This window comes from Macaca thibetana, chromosome X, assembly GCF_024542745.1.
Source record: "Macaca thibetana thibetana isolate TM-01 chromosome X, ASM2454274v1, whole genome shotgun sequence".
Taxonomy (NCBI): Eukaryota; Metazoa; Chordata; class Mammalia; order Primates; family Cercopithecidae; genus Macaca; species Macaca thibetana.
The window spans coordinates 102,697,817-102,720,839 of NC_065598.1; the positions used below are offsets into that span (position 1 = coordinate 102,697,817).

Here is a 23,023-nt window from a genome sequence, read left to right on the forward strand (position 1 = left end):
TTATTTACTATCTTTGTAGGTCCCTTAATCTTTCTGAGACCTCGATTCCTCATCTGTAAAAATTAGAATAATTAAAACTATGACCTACCTCATACTATGAGGACTATTGTCTTTCTGTTAAATTAACTCTTTTAAACATTTTTGTAGAGATGGGGTCTTCCCATGCTGCTTCAAACTCCTGGGCTCAAGTGATCCTCCCACCTCAGCCTCCCAAAGTGCTGGGATTATAGGCGTGAGCCACTGTACCCGGCAGACCCTTTCATCGTTATGAAATGTGCTGGTATTCCTTATCTCCGGTAATACTTCTTGACGGAAAGATTACTTTGTCTGACGTTAGTGTAACCATGACAGTTTTACTGTTGTTGTTGTTAGGGTTTTATGGTATATTTTTCCATTTTTGTACTTTCAATCTGTATCTTTATACATAAAATGTGTCTCTTGTAAATGGCATATAGTTGGGTCTTGATTTTTTCCAGTCAGACAATGTTTGTATTTCGTTGGAGTATTTTGTTTATTTGTATTAATGTGACACATGATATACAGCCATGCATTGCTTAACGACAGGGACATTCTGAGAACGGCATTGTGTGAACATTATAGAGTGTACTTACACAAACCTAGATACTATAGCCTACTATACACCTAGGTTATATAATATAGCCTGTCGCTTCTAGGCCACAAATCTCTACAGCATGCTACTGTTTACACCAGCATCACCTTAAACACATGAGTAATGCATTGCACTATGACATTATGATGGCTATGACATCACTAGATTATGGGAATTTTTCAGCTCCATTATGATATTATAGGATCACCATATTTGCAGTCCCTTTTTGACTGAAATATTGTTATGCAATTCATGACTGTAGCTGCATTTAAGCTCACTAACTTGCTATTGTTTTCTAGCTGTTTAATCTGTCAGGTGTTTCTTCCTCTTATGCTACCTTATTTTGGATTAATTCAGTTTTTCATTATTACAACTCCATTTTGAGTCCTCCATTAACGTTTTGTTTATACTACTTTCCAATGTTTTCAGTGGTTATTCTAGAGCAATAGTTCTCAAACAGGAGTGATTTTGTTAACCAGAGAACATTTGACAATGTCTAGAGATATTCTTGACTGTCACATTTTGGGGGAGGTGCTACTGGCATCTAGTGGGTAGGGGCCAGGGATACCACTAAACAGCTTAAAATATAAAGGTTAGCCATACACAACAAAGAATTATCCAGCCCCAAAAGTCAAAAGTGACAAGGTTAAGAAACCTTGCTCTAGAAACCCTTCATCCTTAATTTATTACAGTCTTCCTTACTTAGTACCTTACCACTTCATAATGCAAAAAATTATACAAGAGTAAAGGTCCATTTATCTGCTCCCATCATTTCTACTATTATCATATATTTTACTTCTACATACAACTCCACAAGGCATTGTTATTATTGTTACTTTAAATAATACATAATCTTTTATATTTATGCACATGTATACCCTTTCTGATGCTCTTCATTTCTTCCTGGAGTGCTATTCTTTAATGTAGTATCATTTTCCTTCAGTCAGAAGGAAAAAGTATTTCTTACAGTGCAATTTTGATGGCAATGAATTCTTTCAGCTTTCATTTGTCCAAAAAAATCTTTATTGAATCTTCATTTTTAAAGGATTTTCACTGGACACATAATTATAGATTAGCAATTTTATCTTAGAGTATTTTAAACATGTGATTATACTATATTCTGGCATCCATGTATTGTGCTGTGTTGGAGTTTGTCATTAGTCTTATTTTCATTTCTTTAGAGTCATTTGCCTTTCCCCACACTCCTCTGGCTGCTTTTTTTTTTTTTTTTTTTTTTTTTTTGAGACAGGGCCTCACTGTTACACAGGCTGGAGTGCAGTGGCATGATTATGGCTCACTGCAGCCTTGACCTCTCAGGCTCAAGCAATTCTCCCACCTTAGCCTCCCACAGGTGTGCACCACCACACCTGGCTCATTTTAAAATTTTTTATAGAAATGGAGTCTCCCTGTGTTGCCCAGGCTGGTCTTAAACTCCTGGGCTCAAGTGATCCTCCTACCTCAGCTTCCTGAAGTGTTGGGATTACAGGCATGAACCACTTCATCCAGCCCTGGCTGCTTTTAAGTTTTCCTCTTTATCCTTGGTTCAGAAGTTGGACTATAATGTGCCTAAGTATGGTTTTCTTGTTTTTATCCTACTTTGGGTTTACTGAGATTACTGGATCTATGGGTTGAGGTCTGTCATTACTCTGGGGAAATTCTTTGAATAGTTTTTTTTCTGCCTCATTCTCTTGCTCTTTTCCTTCTGAGATTTTAGTTACACTTATATTATACTGGCTGACAATCTCCTACATAACTCTCGTGTTGTTTTCTCTTCTTTACATTATTTTTTCTCTATGTACTTCAATTGAATTGTTTCTATTCCACTGTCTTTGAGTTCACTGCTCTTCTGCTGTGTTCAGTCTACCGATAAACCCATTCAAGGAATTATTTTAAAGTGAAATACACAAACATAAAATTAATAAAGTATGAAATTCAGTGGCATTTAGTACCTTCACAGTGTTGTCCAACCACCACCTCTAGTTCCAAAAAATTTTCAGCACCCCTAAAGTAAACCCTATATCTGTTAAGTACTCACTCCCTATTCCCTTCTACCCATAGACCCTGGCAACCACCAATCTGCTTCCTGTCTCTATGGATTTATCTATACCGGCTATTTCATATAAGTGGAATAAAAAATATGTGACCTTTTGTGTCTGGCTTCTTTTATTTAGCATGTTTTTGGGGTACAGCCATGCTGCATCATGTATCAGTATATTCAACATCTGGATCACTAGTGGGTCTACTCATACTGACTGTTCTCATTTTGATTATAGGTCACATTTTCCTGTTTCTTCATATGTCTCATGATCTTTTGATATGCTTGTTTTGCAGCAGACAAGTCTATGCAAACCTTTCCCAAAGTCCAAGAAAGCTGAGAGGCTGAAGAAAGAGGCTGACAAATCCAGTTTCTTAGAAAGAAACATTTAACAGTGACTTATGAACAGAAGCCATGTCTGTCTCAGGTGGCGATGAGACAAGATGGTGGATTCCTGTGCCACTACCCCTTAGACCCAGAGTTTATATACCACTGGGGAGGGAGTGGTTCAGAAGGGCTATGTAGGACAGTTGAAGTATAATAATATCAAAGTTGTTTGACCTAAGGACAGGATTTATGGTTAAGAACCTGCTCTTAAACAAGGAACAATAGATAAACTGGAAATCTTGGAGGCCTTCCTGGAACAGGGGTTAATTGGAAGCCAGCATGGTGGATTAGCTTCCATGATGGAGTTGGTTTAGCCTCCAGAATAATGAAAATTGTGCAAAAGTGACTATAGATTCTGATATCAGTGATTTTTTTTTCCTCCTAGAGAGAGAAGACTCTTTTGTCAGGAAAATGGGTGAGGAGTAATCACTTCAAACCAATTAGAAACAGAGCTAGGTTGTCACAGGGTTGTGGGTTTAGTTCCACTCTGTCCTAACTGAAATTCTTGAGGGCAAAATCTGAAAATAGATTCTTCCCTTTTGGGAGATAATCTTTTCCATACCCAGACTTTGTCTCCTATAAATCATGAGACTGCAAGAGATTTATCTCTGACTTTCCAGCCCATCCTCTGAGGCTCCAGTGCTACTCCAGTGTGCAAGAAGAGTCAGTGGGGAGAAACCAAGGTGAAACCTGACTTCAAATTTGAGGCTTCTCCAAATTCTGATCTTTCATGTCAGCTCATGAGGCTGTCAAAAGTTCTACTGCTTTTATCTCCTGAGCAGAGTCTCTCTGCCTATGGCAAAAAACAATTACCAGCCCATACCCAGACTCGGCAGATGCCCATGGAAGGAAAGTGGTCATTAATCTCCACTCACATAGAAAGGACTTCCCCCCACCCGCTCTCTCTCTCTCTCTCTCTCTCTCTCTCTCTGTATATATATACACACACACATACATATATACATATATTGTTATCACAGTAGGAGGGAGGTATGTTCCTATCTTCTATATCCTGCAGGGTTGCATTCCATTACATCAAGTAGAAATGGGCTTATGAGAATTGTATTAATTTTATTAATTCATTCAATTAATATTTATTGTTCACCTTCTATGTGTCAAGTACTGTTCTAAGCACTACAGTTGTTTCAATATTCTTACCTTTAGCAGTCATGTGAATAGTTGGATCATTTAGGGAGGTGTAACATTGGGAACGGAACCAGTTTTTGAATAGGAAGCGTATCAAGATTTCTGTTTTGGATGAGCTCAGTTTGACATGTGTATTAGGCATCTAAGTGGAAGTATCATGTAGGCAGCTAGATATACACGTAGATATACAAGACTAAAGTGTAACAGTAGCCAGGTGAAGAAAACATTTCAAGGAGGGAGTGATCAACTGTGTTGAATACTTCTGATAGGTTAAGCGGGGACAAAAAGATGGCCATTACATCTTTTGGCAACTGGTGGCCTTGAAGAGTTGTTTCAGTAAACTGGTAGGGCCAAAAGCCTCACTAAACTGAGTTACGGAGGAAAATTGGAGATAAAGAGGTTATACTAGGACAGGTGCCTGGATGACCTCAGCCAACCTAGTTCTTCCCACTCTTCCTCTTAGTTGAAGTGTGAAAAAATCTGAGCTATGTCTTTGTTTTGCAACATTTGTGCTCAGTGGGACAAGTGGCATCCAGAATATATAAATCCAGAGCAGAGCACTTTCGGGGTCACTCAGCTGTTGTGCAATGTAGGGTACGTGCAGACAAGACTCCAACCACCTTGGGCACTTTCCTGAGCCTTTGAGAGACCGGCTCACCCTGGATCCTAGGCTTCTGTTTATCCTTGCTGCCTATCTTTGGGTAGTAAGGCAGCTTTTCTTGACTTGTGCAAGTGTCCTGTCTTACTAGACTCATGCAGGTGGTAGAAATACTGGGGGTCCTTTTGCTCCTCGCAGCTGTTTTCATGTTATTGGAACTGCTATTGCAATTGGGTCTACTCAAAGCCCCTGCCAGACTTGTGAGCCTTTACAAAGGTATAAACAACTCTGGATAAATTTTACTATTAAAGGGAGTATAGAAATGGGATGCCAGCTGGGAGGACATCAAGGGAGGGTTTTTGTAAAAACGATGAGATTGTATGATATACTTATATAAAACATGTTAGCATAGCAATGGTAAGTAAATTGTTATGCTTACTATTATTATCTCACTACAAGAATCATTTGAACTTTTCAAATAGTAGTCCATATAATGCTAGGACTCTTAGGATTCATATTCTGATTCTTTAAGTTTGGGCCAAAAAGGAAAGTTAAATTCTCAGAGAGAAAGTCAAAATCTTGTGAGTGTACTTGTGACTGATGACCCTACTCACTATGGACAAGCTTATTCCACCAGAGAACAGAAGACATCCATGGTTGCTCAGGTATTACAGGAGAAATATTTTTTGGCATGTAAGTTTTTCACTATAATTGTTTGAAGAGGGAAAGACTGTAAGAATTAGCTAATGTGTCAAGTGTATCTTCTCATTCACGAATTCAACAATTGTTTATTAAGCAACTATATGACACCATTCTAGATGCTTGAAACATGGCAACTAAAAAATATTTTTACTTTCTTGGAGGTCATATCCTTTGTTTGTTTGTTTGTTTGTTTTTGAGACAGAGTCTCACTCTTCACCCAGGCTGGAGTGCAGTGGTGCCATCTCGGCTCACTGCAGCCTCCACCTCCCGAGTTCAAGCGATTTACAGTTAATTTTTGTATTTTTAGTACATACAGAGTTTCACCATGTTGGCCAGGCTGGTCTGAAACTCCTGACCTCAAGTGATCCATACGCCTCAGCCTCCCAAAGTGCTGGGATTACAGGTGTGAGCCACTGCATCCGGCCTCTTGGAGGTCATATTTTAATAGGGGAATAGATAATCACGTATGAAAATAATTGGTAAGATAATTTCACATAATGTTGAGTGGTATGAAGGATATACACAGGGTCATGAGACAGAAGGTGACTGAGAGGGGAGTTGGTGAAATTCTATATAAATAAGGTAGCCAAAGAAAGCTTTTCTAAGGGAAGTGACATTTGGCCTGATGAAGGAGGCAGCCATGTGTACATATGGGGTTGTGGGTTGGTGGGGGGCAACTTTCTAGGCAAAGGGAACAAAGATGCTAAGGTAAGGAGAAGCTTGACTTCTTAGAAAAGAAAGAATGCCAATATGTCTGCTGTATGTGTAAGGGCAGAGTAGTATGAGAAGAGGTCAGAGAGGTGGTCAATAGCCAGATCTGATATAGGGCTTTGTAGACTATGATAAGAAGTTTGCTCTTTTAAAAAATGTGGACAACACACATAACATAAAACTTACCATCTAGACAATTTTATTTTATTTTATTATTATTTTTTGCAGTTGCAATATTTAACAGAGTGAAAACAGAGCTCCCATACAAAGGGAGGGGACCCAAAGAGGATAGCCATTGCTGGCTCAAATGCCTGGGTTTATATCCTGATCATTGTCCCTCCCGCTGTGCTCTCAGGTGATAGATGATTGGCTATTTCTTTACCTCCTGTTTTTGCCTAATTAGCATTTTAGTGAGCTCTCTGATTGGTCAGGTGTGAGCTAAGTTGCAAGCCCCGTGTTTAAAGGTGGACGCAATCACCTTCCCAGCTAGGCTTAGGGATTCTTAGTCGGCCTGGGAAATCCAGCTAGTCCTGTCTCTTAGTCCCCCCCTCAACAGGAAAACCCAAGTGCTGTTGGGGAGGTTGGTTGATGACCGCTCTAACTGCTTCCTGCTGAACTGGGGCATAGTAGGGGTTGTGCAGTTGAGATTTCCTTGGGAGGGGTGCCTTCAAGGTCATTAACATCAGAGCATGGGCTAGCAGGCCAGTCCAGGGGTCCGCAGTAGATTTTAGTCACGGACGGCATCTGGGGCTCCATCTGAAGAACGATTTGTAGCTTTACAGCTTCGATTCTGGAAGAGACAAACTTAACAAGGAGGTTAAAGATACAGGGTCCAAAAAGGAGTAACAATATTATACCTGCTAGAGGTTCTAAGAAGGGGAGAATCCAGGGCATCCATTGGCTGAGGAGGTCCCAGGGTCCGGTGTTTTGAAGCTCCTCTGCTCCACATTGTATTTGATCTCCAATTTCTCTAACTTTCTCAGTGACGATTCCAGATTGATTAACATAACAGCATTCTTCCCCTAAAAATAAACAGGTTCCCCCTCTTTCAGCAGTTAGCAAGTCTAAGGCTCTTCGATTTTGAAGGACTACTGCTGCTAGGGGTTAAGTTGACCTTGCAAGGTGACCAGGGAGTTGGCAACCCGTTCCATGTCACTATTTAGTTCTTGAGATAATTTGTAGTAGAACTGAGTAGGGGTTGTGATACCACCAATGCCAGTACCTAGCCCACCTAGCACTCCTGCTCCGATAACAAAAGGAAGAATGGTACTCTTTTGTTGTGGGGCTTAGGAACAACATGATTGTATAAAACTTGTTCAGTGGCCGGGCGCGGTGGCTCAAGCCTGTAATCCCAGCACTTTGGGAGGCCGAGACGGGCGGATCACGAGGCCAGGAGATCGAGAGACGATCCCGGCTAACACGGTGAAACCCCGTCTCTACTAAAAAATACAAAAAAACTAACCGGGCGAGGTGGCGGGCGCCTGTAGTCCCAGCTACTCGGGAGGCTGAGGCAGGAGAACGGCGTAAACCCGGGAGGCGGAGCTTGCAGTGAGCTGAGATCCGGCCACTGCACTCCAGCCTGGGTGACAGAGCAAGACTCCGTCTCAAAAAAAAAAAAAAAAAAAAAAAAAAAAAAAAAAAAAAAAAAAAAAAACTTGTTCAGTGTAGATGGTCACAGGGGGCGCTAAGAATGAGAGGAAGCACATAGATTCTGAAGAGCCATTCAAACAATAGGCTGAGGTACCACAGACAAAAAATATTCCTGAGGGTAGGCAGACTATTCGTGTGGGAGGAGTTACCCACCTGATGCACTGGGAGTTGGTTGTGTCTATAGTATTGTTAAATTTTACACAGGTGAGGTTTGAGGTATGGGTTATTTCCAGATTGGAAACAAGAGGTCCTACTAAAACGGAAGTGGCATTTATTTCTGTGCTGAAGTTGTTCCATTGTTCAGGTACAGGGATTGAAACGTACGGCCTGAAGTGCAGGGGGAGGCACATCCAACAGTTAGTAGGGTTTTGGGCCGAGACCTCATGGAGCCCAGTAAGGGTGGTATTAAACAGGTTCACCAGACGAATATGGGTACAGAGGGTTTCATGTAGTTTTGAGAGATCTAGTCCTTTGTTGGGGCTAGGCGTGCTATGTACCCAGGTCAGTTGGGAGAGTACTTCTTTTACATGTTTTTCTCTTGACTGATCTTGAACTCCACCCCCATCAGACATACCAGTATGGGTGAAGTAAGTCCAACAGACAGTGGCTCCAAGTCCTCCAGGACAATTAGGATTAATCGTTTTCCCTGTCCAATAATGAGTATTTGCTTGCATGCATGCAAAGAGTGGCAGAGTTATAGTAGTTGCGGGGCATATGGGTGTGGGCAGTGAAGGTGGGGTTTCCCTTAGATAAACTCCTATATGATGGGGCATCAATATTTCCAGGAAGCCGCATTCTCCATAGAAACTCTTGGTAAGGGGAGCTACTGGTCACACAGCGGCATGGAGGGGGTGCAGTGAGAGTCAAAGGGGGTAAGATAACAGTAAAGAGAAAAATATGATAAGGGAGGGCCATGGGGATTTATGATTTTAATTACTTTCCTCACAGTTGTCTGACAGCCACAAGTCTCCTTTAGCAGTGAGTATGCTGTTCACATCATGAGATTCCACACAGCAAGATCTCTTCCCCGTATTATTTTAACTGCTTCAGATACTAAGACTGCTACTGCTGCCACTACCCGTAAATAATGAGGCCAACTCTTTGCCACCACATCAATTTCCTTACTCAGGTATGCCATGGATTGCAAGCTCATCCTTCGGGCCTGTGTAAGGACTCCTAGAGCTATTCCTATTTTTTTCTGTGACATATAAAGAAAAGTCTTGCCCCGTTGGCAAGCTTAACATTGGGGCTTGGGTTAGGGTCTTCTTTAGGGTCTGGAAAGCCGCTTCTGCTTCAGGTGTCCATCTTACTAAGTGAGTATTGGCTTTCTGAGTTTCCTTAATTAGTGTTTATAACGGTCTATTTCGCCGTACCTGGGAATCTATATTCGGCAGAAACCTGTTATGCCAAAGAACCCTCTTAGTTACTTTAGGGTTTTGGGATTAGGATAAGCCAGTATAGGCTGGATACATTCTTCACTCAGGGCCCTGGTGCCTTTGGATAATTTTAACCCTAAGTATTTAAACTGCTGTGAGCAGAGCTGAGTCTTTGGTTTGGAAACCTTGTAGCCACAGGTAGCGAGGAAATTTAAGAGCGCTTGGGTGGCTCGGTGGCACAAGGTTTCTGAACGGGCGGCTAAAAGTAACCATCTAGACAATTTTAAAGTGCACAACACATGGACACAGGTAGGAGAGCAACACACACTGGGGCCTGTGGGGTGGGAGTTGAGGGGAAAGGGGAGGAAGAGCATCAGGATAAATAGTTAATGCATGTGGGGGTTAATACCTAGGTGATGGGCTGATTAAGTGCAGCAAACCACCATGGCACATGTTTACCTATGTAACAAACCTGCACGTCCTGCATATGTATCCTGGAACTTAAAATTAAATTAAATTAAACAAACAATGAGGAAGTTCTCGTTTGACTGCCAACATGATATTTTATTGCACAGTTGTACCTAATTTTAAACCAATCAGTTCCCTATTGATGAAATTTTGTTTCCAGGTTTATGCTATTATAATGATGCAATGAATATTCTTGTGCCTATCTTTTTGAACACATGTAAGTATTTCTATGTAATGGAGATCAAAAAGTAGATTTTCTAGATCTACATACTTAAAATTTTAATAGATACTGCCAAATGCCCTCCCCAAAGGTTACACTTATTTATACTCCCATCCAAAGTGTACAAGAGTGTCTATTTTCCATACCCTTGGCAACATTTAGTGTTATCAATCTTTATATCTGACACTCTGACAGGTTAAAAAATGGCAAATCAACATCTAGTGCCCAGATCTTGGTTTCTAAAAATCATTTCCCAATAAAAGGAAGTAGGAATCAATGCAGAAATGATTAATTCCAGTGCTAGGGTAGGGAAAAAAAAAAATGAGCCTGGAACACCTTGTGGTGCCACAAAACAAGGAAGTGGGCAGAAAATGGGAAATGTTTAAGAATAGAGGGGCCAACCTGAAGGAGCTCCTAATGGCCAAAGGTAGAAGAATTTGAGCAACAAAACAATGACAATATTAGGTTATAAGCCATAGAGTAAAATAAACATCCATGCTGATATAAATACATGAGAAAATAAGCAGGAGATGGGACATCTTCCTTAAAGAATTTCAATATAGAGAGTGAAAAAAAAAAGAAAATCACTGCTGTTGTCTGAATGTGCCTCCCCAAATTCATATGCTGAAACTTAATCATCAGTGTGATCAATGTGATAGTATTAAGAGGCAGGTCTCTAGGAGATGATTAAGTCATGAGAGTAGAGCCCTCATGATTGGGATCAATGACATCATAAAAAGGGATTTGCCCTTTTTACCCTTCTGTACCTTCTGCCATAAAAGGGAGCAGTGTTCTTCCCCTCTGGAGGATGCAGCAACAAAGTGGAAGGAGAGAATAGCCTTCAGCAGACACATTTTGGAAGGAGAGAATAGCCTTCAACAGACACTGAACCTGCCAGCACCTTGATCTTGGACTTCCTAGCTTCCAGAACTGTGAGAAATAAATATCTGTTCTTTAAAAATTACCCTGCCTCCATTTTTTGTTGTTGTTATAGTAGCACAAACAGACTAAGACAATCCCCACTAGGTAAACACTACCTTAATAATTGCTGCTATCAAGAACCATTGATGAATGCTAAAATTAGTGGGCAAAAGTATGATGGGAAATAGAATATCTGAACAGTCTCAATGCATCATCCAGAATATATTTAGTAATTGTGAAGAGGAAAACTGTAACTTTACAGTAAAGAAATCCAGCAAACACCCCTTTAACCAAATGATCAAGGTTAACATCACCAGTATTAAAAATTATCATCAAATACGTCCTGATATAATGCACTAAAAAGGGCTAAAAATCACTTTGGTGGCATTCTCACCAAAAACACAAAACATGAAAAAACATCAGACAGACCCTCATTAGGGACATTATACAATATAACTGACCAGTACTCTTTAAAATTGTCATGGTCATCAAAGACAGACTGAGAACTGTCACAAATAGGAACAGAATAAGGAGATAACAAAATGCAATGTGGGATCCTAGATTTGATCCTTGATCAGGAAAGGACATTAATGGGACAACTGGCAAAATTCAAATAAGGTCTAATATAGTTAATAGTGTTGTATCAATATTAGTTTCCTGATTTTGATAATTGCACTATAGTTAAGTAAGATGTTAGCATTAGTTGAGTGAGGATATATGAGAACTCTCTCACTATTTTTACAACTTTTCTATAAATCCAAAAGGCTTTTTGAAAATGAGAGCCCACTGTCTTAATTTGCATTACTACTCTGAGCATTTGTCTTAGTTTATTGGTCATTTATATTTTCTTTTCAACAAATTTCCTTTTCCCACTTTTTTATTGGATTTGTTTTGTATACTAAAAAGTTATATACATTGTACACTAAGAAATTAGCTCCTTGTATGGGATAAATATATTTTCCAGCTTGTCTTTTTATTTTTTAAAATGGTGGCCTTATATGTATATGTGTATACAAATTTTTTCCTTTCTTTTTTTTAGAGACAGTCTTGCTATGTTGCCCAGTCTGCTCTTGAACTCCCAGCATCAAGTGATCCTCCCACCTTGGCCTCCCAAAGTGTTGGGATTACTCGCATGAGCCACTGTGCCTGGCCTATGGATGTTTCTAACTGATGATTTCTGCTGACCTGTGGACAGAAAATAAGAAAAGTAGCAAAGTGGCTTTAAGTTTTCAACTGTAAACAAAAGACCACAGAATAAAAACACTACTTAATAGAAATGACTGTCTCTCCAAGTTTTTCTTTCCTCCATAAAAATAACATTTATTTAAAAAAAGTACACACAGTAAAATTCATCCTTTTTAGTGTATAAGCCTATGGGTTTTGACAAATGCATACACTTACATAACTACAATTAAGACACAGAAAATTTCAATTATTAAGACAAATTCCTTGTGCTACCACTTTGTAGTCAAGGAGCATTCCAACCTTAACCCCTGACATCCATTGAAGTTTTTTCTCCATTCCTATTGTTTTGCTTTTTGAGAAAATAATATGAATGAAATCAAACAGTAAGTAGCCTTTTGAGTTTGGCTTCTTTTACTTAGTAAAATGCATTTAAGATTCATCCAAGTGGTTGCATGTATATTTCATTAGTTTTTATTGCTGAGTAGGATTCCATTGCATGGATATACTACAGTTTATCTATGCACCAGCTGAAGGATATCCTTCATTTTTATGTTCCTCAGTTGCAGTGGTCTGTAGGTCTAGTAAAAAGCAGAGGTGAGATTTTCTACCTAACAGGAAACAGTTCCTTCTAAAAAGTCCAGCTTAGAAGTATGCCCCTGGTAACATGCATCAGAGGCTATATCAGGATAATTTATTCCTTGTCACTTAACTATGTCTGAAATTGGACTGTTAATCCTAAGTGAGCAGTATATCAAAGGAATAGGAGTTTGTCCTGAGTATAGTCAGATGATATCCCCAGAGTAGGCCTGAAAAATATTCTGGAAGCCATGCCATTGGCAGAATATTTTTTTTTAAATTTCTTTTTAGTTAAAAAAAAAAAAAACACTGAAAAAAGTAAAAATCACCCCAAAATGACACCACTTTAAAAATTTTACAAAGTAAAAGTCCTCCTTCAGCCTATTCAATCCCACTTCCAAAGGTTTACAACTTTCTATGTCTATTTCCCAGCTTTTTCGTAAATTTATTCAGAAATATTTATATACATACATACGATACATAAATGAATGCTTTTGCATAAAAATGTTTGTACTATACATATTTCTGCATCTTGTTTTTTAACTTAATACACAACCTTGGACATGAGTATAGGTCATAATATATTCATAGATACACTTCACTATTTTAATGGCTGCATAGTATTGTACTAAATAAACGTACCATAAGTTATTTACCCATTTTCCTACTGATGGACATCCCTACTTTCGTGAGTTTTATTGAGATATAATTCATAAACCACACAATTCACCCATTTAAAGTGTACAATTCCTGGTTTTTAGTATATTCAGAGTTGTGAAATCACCACCATGACCAATTTTAGAACACTTTCATCAACCTCTAAAGAAACTTCATACACTTCAGCTGTTACCTCCAGCCCTTCCCATTCCCCCCAACTCTGTGCTAGCCCTAAGCAACCACTAATCCACTTTCTATCTCTATGTATTTGCCAATTCTAGACACTTCATATAAATAGTATCATATAACATGTAGTCTTTTGTGACTGGCTTCTTGCACTGAGCATATTCTGAGTTCTTCCATGTTGTAGTATGTGTCAGAAGTGTTCACCACTCTTCTACTTTTTGAAAGAGTTTGTGAAGAATTTGTATTAATTTTTCATTAAAAGTTTTGTAGAATTCATTTAAGAAGCTATTTCAGCCAGGGCTCTTCTTTGTGGGTATCTTTTAAAAAACTCATTTAACCTATTTACCTGATATAGGTTTATTCAAGTTTTCTACTTCTGAGTTGGTTTTGGCAGTTTGTGTCTTCCTAGGAATTTGTACACTTCATCTATGATAATTTATTGACATAAAATTAATCATAATATGCTTTCATAATCTTTTTTATTTCTACAAGTTCAGTTGAAATGTTCTCTCCTTCATTTCTGATTTTAGTAATTTGATTCTTCTTTTTTCCTGGTCAATCTAGCAGAAGGTGTGTCAGTTTTATTGATCTTTTTATAGAATCAACTTTTGGTTTCATTGATTTTTCTCTAGTTTTTTTTTACTCTATTTCATTTATACTCATCTAATCTTTTGTATTTCCTTCTTTCTCCTGGCTCTAGGTTTAGTTTGCTCTTCTTTTTCCAGGGTCTTAAAGTGTAAAATGAGGTTAGTGCTATGGTCTTTCTTCTTTTTTTATTTTTTTTGAGACAGAGTCCTGCTCTGTTGCCCAGGCTGGAGTGCAGTGGCGCAATCTTGGCTCACTGCAAGCTCCACCTCCCAGGTTCATGCCATTCTCCTGCCTCAGCCTCCCGAGTAGCTGGGACTACAGGTGCCCACCACCACACCCGGCTAATTTTTTGTATTTTTAGTAGAGGCGGGGTTTCACCGTGTTATCCAGGATGGTCTAGATCTCCTGACCTCGTGATCCGCCTGCCTTGGCCTCCCAAAGTGCTGGGATTACAGGCGTGAGCCACCGTGCCCGGCCTTTCTTCTTAAGTATAGGCATTTACACCTATACACTTCCCTGTAAACACTGCTTTAGCTGCATCTTGTAAGTTTTGGTGTGTTGTGTCTTCATTATCATTCATCTCAAAGAATTTTGTAATTTCCCTTATGATTTTTTTTGACACAGTTTTTTTTTCTTCTTTTTTTTTGGTAATGACAGGGTCTTGATGGGTTGCCCAGGCTGGCTTTGAATTCCTGGTCTCAAGGGATCCAAGGCATCCTCCCACTTCGGCCTGCCAAAGTGCTGAGATTCCAGGTGTGAACTACTGCACCCAGCCAGTCACTTACAAGTATGTCTGATTTCCACATATTTGTGAGTTTCCCAACTTTCCGTTGTTTTCTAACTTTGTCCCATGTGGTCAGAGGACACGCTTTGCATGATTTCAGTCCCCTTATATTTATTAAGGCTTGTTTTATGTTTTAACTTATGGCCTACTTTGGAGATGTTTCATATGCACTTGAGAAGAATATGTATTCTGATGTTGGGTGGAAAGTTATATAGATGTCTTTAAGGTCAATTTGCTTTACAATGTTGTTCAAGTCTTCTATTTCCTAGTTTATCTTCTGTCTAGGTGCTCTATTATTGAAAAAGGGGTAATGAATATTCCAACTCTTTTTATGGACTTACCTATTTCTTCTTTCCTTTCAGTTTTCGCTTCATGTATTTTGGGCTGTACCGTTAGGTGCATATATATTTATAGTTGTTACATCTTCCTGATGGATTGACCCTTTTATCATTGTAACATTTTACTCTATCTCCAGTAATTTTTTTTAAAAGTCTATTTTGTCTGGTATTAGAATAGCCACTCCAGCTTTCTTATGGCTGTTGTCTGTGTGATATATTTGTTTTCCATCCTTTTACTTTTAATCTATCTTCTAATCTAAAGTGTGTCTCCAATAGATGGCACGAAGTTGAATCAGACTTGTTTCTGACATCTCTGCCTTTTATAGTATTGTTTAATCCATGCACATTTATTGTTATTTTGATACAGGAAGATTCATGACTGCCATTTTATTGTTTTTGATATGCCTCAAGCTTTTTGCTTCTCCATTCCTTCTCTTGCACTGAGTATTTCATAATGTGATATTTATATTTCTTTAATAATATTTTTGATTTTTAAAAGTTATTTCCTTAGTGGTTGCTCTAGGGCTTACCATACACATCTTAACTAAACTGAATAGGCTTCAGATAAATACTAACTTAATTCCAATGTAACAACCCTATTCCTATATAAACCCATCCCCCGCTTTGTGGTATTATTGTTATACAGGTTATTTCTATACATTATAAACCCAACCCACATTATTTTAATTACTTAATATAATTTTACATCTTTAAAAGAAGCTGAGAGAAGAATAAGTATATGTTTATAGTTTTTTTATATTAAACTTCTTATTTCCTATTTCACATTCTCTCCATTTGTTACTGTGGATTTGTGTTACTATCTGGAGTCAGTTCTTTAGTACAAGACAGTTTTGCTTCCATTCAGCTTCTTCGTCCTGTTATTGGCAAATATATTATATTTTATATGTTATAGGCCAAACAATGCAACTATATACATATTGTTTTATACAATTGTTTTTTACATTAGTTAAGAGAAAAAAGAAAAATGCATAGATTGTTTCTGATAATTACATAATTATTTTTGCCTGTGCTCTTTTTCTGCATGTGTGTAGATTCAGATTACTGTCTGAGTTCACTTGCTTTCAGCCTGAAGAACTTCCTTTTGTATTTCCAGTAAGTCAGGTCTGCCAGCAACAAATTCTCTTGGTTTTTGATTATGAGAGATGTTTTATTTCACTTTCATTTTTGAAAAACAGTTTTATTGTATATAGGATTATTGGTTGACAGTTATTTTCTCTGAACACTTTGAATGTGCTATTCCACTGCCACTGCTACTGTTTCTGAGGGAAAGTCAACTGTTAATTTTATTTGGGTTCCTTGGTAAGTGATGGCTCATTTTTCTCGTATTGCTGCCAAGATTTTCTTTTTGTTTTTGGGTTTTAGCATTTTTCTTATGATGTATCTGTTTGTAATTTCTTTTTCTTCTGGGATGTATAGGTTAATGTCTCTCATCAAATTGGGGGTATTTAGAGCCATTATTTCTTAGAATATTTTTCTGCTCCTTCTTTTCTCTTCCTTTTTTCCTATACTCCTATTAGAAATATGTAGGAATGCTTAATGGTGTCACACGGGTTCTATACTCTTGTTTAATTTTATTCATTTTTTTTCTTTCTGTTCTTCAGCCTGGATAATATCTCAGTTCATCTTCACAACCCATTGAGGTAAGTAGCATTATTATCCTTACTTTATAGATGAAAAATGGGAGGCTCAGATTAAGTGACTTGCCAAGGTCACACAATGTTAAGTGTGGCTGTACAGGTCTGACTCCAATTTGTACTACTTCCTCTCTGCATAGTCTTTTTATTTTCCAGCAACCATAAACAAACAACTGGGGGATTTGTGACTGGCATCCTCTTTTCTAGAGAACTCTTTCTTTCCATTTCCCTTTGGTATTCTTTGCTAGTATGTTCCTCTTCTAAAATTCATATGCCTAATATTTAACATATATTAGACACTTAATCAATGTTTATTGCTTTGAATTCAATGGCTACTCAATGGTTGGTAGCTTAAATGGCTATCAGAACAACAACATTTTGATCTAAAATATTTCACTAGAAAAATATATAGCTTTTTGAAGACTGATAACTTGTGGAGGAAGCATTCATTAAATATGTCCACTGACTTATGAAACTACCTACTATTACTGCTGATAGTTCTGACTTAATAGCATTTGTTGATGCTTAGGCCTGGGGTCCTGCTCTTTTATTTACTAGGTGGATGAAATATGGACAAATGGCCTCTAGTAAATAAATATTTCAACATTTAATTAGTTTTTTGTTTCTGTATATAGGAAGCAGTCTAAGAAAGAATGTTATCTCTAGAGACAAATATTGAGGACCCCAGAAAAATTATAAAGATTTTAAAAAATCCTTAGGAATAATCCCTTTTAATTTATCCTGAGAAAATAATACTCTTTGCACTCTACCCTTCATATTCAGCATATCATCTGTCCTATATAGTCTTCAATTATATAAAAGAAAATGTTTTCTACCAGTTCTCTCCAAAAGCTGAAAGGGGTTGTCCTAATTACTTTTTTCCCCTTCCTCAGTTAGTTTTTCCTCTTCAACTCCAAACAAACTGGTGTCTATACATAAATCCTAGATCCAAGATTCCAATTCAAGAAAGACCATCCAGGACCCACAATCTATATATATTCTAGCTACCACTGATTTCTGTAGTGCTACCTGTAGCACATGATATGAGAGAAGTCGCTTGGAGATTTGACCGTTGCTTTTTGTTCTTTCCAAACTCTATCACCAATATTTTCCCACGTAGTTTATATCCATTTACTAGATGCAATGCTTGCCATGCTACCTCCTTATCTAAAAGAGAAAGAAAAAATTTCAATTTACATAGGACTGAACAATTCAATTCTATTCCAGGTCTAGTTTAGGTTATTTTGCCTTGGAGTTAAATGTAAGCTATAAGGCCATATAGTCATTTGATTTTTATCATTTTTTCTATAATCTCCCATTTGCATTATTCAGCAAAATTAAATTAATGACTAAAAATAATAATAATAATAACTCAAAATGGGTGTTTGAGGGTGTCTCCTAATTCAAAGAAATAAGTAGAGAAACAAAAATATAGGTAGTGTGCTAAAGAAGTCTAAGCTATTAGTAATTATATATAAGCCTCTACCTTAGGTAACAGATTATAGGTATTATTAGAATCAATCATTTTCAAAATGAGTAATGCAAAAAAAGTTATGTTATTGAGAGCACTTTGCTACTTCTATTTTTTTTTTTTCAGTGGGAGAGTGGTTCTGGGCCACCTTATTGGGATAAATAAGTATAAGAACCCTTGTAGGCATATGGAAGGTTGAAATGTGAGAATATATACATATGCCAGGAGTATTCAACTTATGGGTCTAAGAGTCTGGATGTAAGAAATAAGGAAGGGATGATTTACGGCCAGGAGTTTGTGGAATCATAAGTAGACAAGTAGACTGACCAATTTTGTTTCATATATATATGTACTACAAATTTTTTTAAGTGTATAGCTTTCAAGATTAGTAAAACAGCTATACATTTTAAAGTACTTGCTTTAAAAGCCTTTTTATTATGTATTTTTTCAATTAATACATCGTATTATGTGGGGCGCCCATAAACTTGTTTTTAAATTTAAAAGGGGTTCTTACACTTGAAAAGACTGAAAACCACAGTTACAGAGCATTTAGAAACTTTCAGTATGATAGGAAAGATGACACAAGACTGTATGAAAACAATGGAGGGGAGTTTGGCAGTACTCATGTGTAAAACCACTTGCCTACATATAGATTAATAGGCTATTTAGAAATGACGATACTTTAGGGACAATGAGAGGTACAATGAAGCTACAAAGCCTTCCCCCAAAACAACATATTATCTGGTCTGTCACAGAAACTGAAATTCTTATATTATTCTTCCCGTTGGATTAGAAGCTATGCATTAATTAATATGCAAATAATAATTAGAAGACTGTATCATCATCTACTAATTATGAATAAGTAATAAATTAGTATATTAGCTTGTGCTCACTTAGTCCTAAAGGAACAGTGCATAAGGCAAGTACATGTGTTCTGATCAGAATACTAATACACTAATTAATGAGTAATCTAATTATAACTTGGACCAGAAATACTGTTGTCAGTAAACGGAGTACAGATTTTGGTAGGGTAAGAAGGAAGTACCAAGACTGGGAAAACCTGAGGACACTGGGGTAGTGTGGCCATGCACTGTCAATGGAGGAGAGGAAAGAGAAAGAAATACTGAAAACATATTTTTCGTTCCTTCTCTTGTTCTCACATGCTGTGGAGAAATCAAAGGACTATATCTAAATTAGAGAGGTTATAGGTAGTCTCTAGCGAACTGAGGGGCAACTGAGTAATCATCTGGATGAAACTACTTACTGGGAAAGGTGACAAAAGCCTGGCCCCTCATTCGTCCAGTCATCATTCGGAATTGAATTGGAGGTCCTTTTTTCTCCTGGAACCGAGCGAACAATGACACAAGATCTCTTTCAGTCACCCGAGGGCTAAGGTTCTTCAGGTATAACACCTAAAACAAATTGAGAATCAACCAAAATATCATAAAAAGGAGGTAAGGCAATTCTTTTTTTTTTTTTCTTTTTGAGACAAAGTCTCACTCTGTCACCTAGGTTGGAGTGCAGTGGCGCAATCTCGGCTCACTGCAATCTTGGTCTCTTGGGTTCAAGCAATTCTCATGCCTCAACCTCCCCAGTAGCTGTGATTACAGTCATACCTGGCTAATTTTTGTATTTTTAGTTGAGATGGGGTTTTACCATGTTGTCCAGGCTAATCTCGAACTCCCAACCTCAGGTGATCCACACGCCTTGGCCTCCCAAAGTGCTGGGATTACAGGCGTGAGACACCATGCCCAGCCGTAAGGCAATTCTTTCATTATGATTACAATTAGTTTCACATAAAAATGGTGGATTGAACACATTCATTTAATTTCATTCCATCCAGAAAACTCTTTAAAACTATGGGCACTTAAAAAAAAAACAAAAAACACAAACTAACAAGGTCAGGAGGAACAAGAAAAGGAGACAACAGCAATAATAATCTGGAAGATGAAAAATAATTGGATGAGCAGGAACCAACTCAGCACACTGAAGAAAGTTGAATTTTAAACTGGTAGTGGAGAAAGCCAAGAACACACCTGTCACCACTTAAGAATCCTTAAATAGTTCAGGAACTGATAATTTCACTTACTTTCAGAAATAAATGTGAAGGGATGGGGTTAAAATAAGGCAGGTCAGTTGAAAGCTGTCTAAAAGCCAATATGATTTTTAAATACCCTCCCTCACAACATGCTATGGGGTAAAAGATAACTTGCCAATTCTGGTAGAATACTTGAGGCTCATTGTCAGAAGATGGGGAATGCCATACATGGCTGAAGATGTGAACCCTGTTTCTGAAAGCAAGGAGACTAAGAGAACGAATGCATACTAAATGTTGAGGTCCTCCCAGACCTTTTCTGCCATTTGGCTCCTAGAATGCTGGTAGTACCCTCATAAGAAAGATTTTGGAACAATCTTCTCTGGGAAAACTGGTAAGTCCTAGGAGGAAAGATATAAAAACACGGACTTGGGATAAGGAATTTATCTAACAAATGGTCCAGCCAGACCACTTTAAAGTGAAGCTCAAAGTCAACAAGTACCACTTGTGTGCTCAGAGATTCCAATCTGCTTTTTAGTTCCTACTTATAAAGTTGGGCATCGATTATCAGGCATCTTAGGAAATCCTCTAATGTGAAAGAGAGAACACAACAAACAAAGAAAAGAAAGCAAATAGGAAAAAACTTCAACAAACCATAACTAATATCCTCAGAAAAATAAGAGAAATTATTCTACCTATTAGGCATGGGAGGGTGGGTGCGGTGGCTTACCCCTGTAATCCCAGTGCTTTGGGAGGCTGAGGTGAGAGAATCGCTTGAGTCCAGGAGTTTGAAATCAGTCTGGGCAACACAGTGAGACACTGTCTTTACAAAAGAGACAGAGTGGCATGTGCTACTTGTGAGCAAACAGCATGCACCACCACACCTGGCCAATTTTACAAGTCCCAGCTATTTGGGAGGCTGAGGCAGGAGGATTACTGGAGCTCAGGAGTTTGAGGCTGTAGTGAACTACGATCACACCACACCACCACACTCCAGCCTGGGCAACAGAGTGAGACCCTGTCTCAAAAAACAACAACAACAACAACAAAAAAAACCAAAAAAACAATTCAAGAGAACAAAAATGAGCTCTTATATGTGATTGAACTTAAGATGTTATCAGCTTAAAACAAATTGTTTTACCATGACCTATACCTATAAAAGACATACAGAGGAAAATGGGAAAGATATAAAAGTATATCACTACAAAAAAAACCCCAATGAACCATAAAGGAAGACAGCTGAGAGGGAGAGACAAAAGAGGTACAAGAGAGACAGAAAACAATTAACAAATGGCAATAGTAAGTCCTTTGCTAGCAATAATTACATTAAATATTAATAAACTCCCCAAAAGACAGAGTACCTGAATGGATAAACAAAATCCAACTATAAACTATATGCCTATTCTATAAGGCCAGGATTACCCTGAGACCAACCTAGACAAAAACATTATAAGAAAAATACAGACCAATATCCTTAATAAACAGATGTAAAAATCCTCAACAAAATATTACCAAACCAAATTCAACAGCACATTAAAAAGATCATACACAATGACCAAGGGGGATTTATCCCTGGGATGCAAGGATGATTCAACACACAAAAATTGATCAATGTAATTCAACACATTAACAGAACAAAATATAAAAATTACACGATCTCAATAGATGCAGACAAAGCATTTGACAAAATTCAACACTGTTTCATGATGAAGACACTCAACTACTAATAGAAGGAATTTACCTCAACATAATAAAGGCCATATATGTAAAGTCCACAGCTAACATAATATTCAGTATTTAAAAACTGAAAGCTTTTCCTCTAAGATCAGGAACAAGGCATGGATACCTACTCTCACCACTTCTATTCAACATAGTACTGGAAGTTCTAGACAGAGCAAATAGGCAAGAAACAGAAACAAAATGCATCCAAATCAGAAAGAAAGAAGTAAAATTATCTCTGTTCACAGTGAAATGATCATCCATGTAGAAAACACTAAAGATTCAACAACAAAAAAAAATTAGACATCAGTAGAATAGGGAAAAGCTGAAAGTTTTTCCTCTAAGAACTGGCAAAAGACAACAATGCTCACTCTCACCACTCTTATTCAACACAGTAGTGAAAGTCTTAGCTAGAGCAATTAGACAAAGGAAAGACATAAAAGGCATCCAAAGTGAAAAGAAGGAAGTGAAATTGTCCCTGTTTGCAGACAACATGATCTTATATACAGAAAAACCTAAAAATAACCTAAAAGAGTCTACCAAAAAGCCCTTAGAACAGATATACAAATTCCATACAGTTGCAGGATACAAAATCAACAAACAAAACTCAGTAGCGTTTCTATATATGAACAGCAAACTAGCTGAAAAAGAAATCAAGAAGGCAATCTCATTTACAATAGCTACGAAAAGCAAAATAAAATGCCTAGAAATGAATTCAACCAAGGAGGTAAAAGTCCTCTACAAGAAAAACTACAAAATACTGATGAAAGAAAAGTGAAGAGGACACAAACAGAAAGACATTCCATGTTCATGGATTGAAAGAACATTGTTAAAATGACCATACTATCCAAAGCAACCTACAGATTTAATGCAATCCCTATCAAAATACCAATTACACACTTTATAGAAAAAGAAAAAAAATCTTAAAATTTGTATGAAACCACAAAAGACTCTGAAGCCACAGCAATCCTGAACAAAAATAACAAAGCGGGAGGAACTGCACTA

The 23,023-nt window shown here is 37.7% G+C and overlaps 2 protein-coding genes across 13 annotated transcripts in view; both read right to left on the minus strand.

Moving 5' to 3' along the window:
• Positions 1-6,213: 6,213 nt before the first annotated feature.
• Positions 6,214-12,018, minus strand: LOC126946687 (syncytin-1-like). The gene is given in 5 exon segments (XM_050777313.1): positions 6,214-7,292; positions 7,295-7,453; positions 7,456-7,525; positions 7,845-8,507; positions 8,509-12,018. Coding segments are annotated over 5 exon segments (1,644 nt in total). The 5' UTR covers positions 8,755-12,018; the 3' UTR covers positions 6,214-6,786.
• A 99-nt stretch (positions 12,019-12,117) lies between these two features.
• Positions 12,118-23,023, minus strand: part of RBM41 (RNA binding motif protein 41) — a 58,437-nt gene continuing 47,531 nt past the window's right edge. For 8 of the 12 annotated variants that reach the window (XM_050777287.1, XM_050777289.1, XM_050777286.1 and 5 more), the window contains 2 exons: positions 19,529-19,676; positions 12,118-17,960 (listed from right to left, as the gene is read on the minus strand). In XM_050777287.1, coding sequence (XP_050633244.1) covers positions 17,794-17,960; positions 19,529-19,676 — 315 coding nt within the window. In that variant the 3' untranslated portion in view covers positions 12,118-17,793. The remainder of the gene's footprint in view (positions 17,961-19,528; positions 19,677-23,023) is intronic. The other 4 variants (XM_050777288.1, XM_050777294.1, XM_050777291.1 and 1 more) reach the window with 1 other exon arrangement.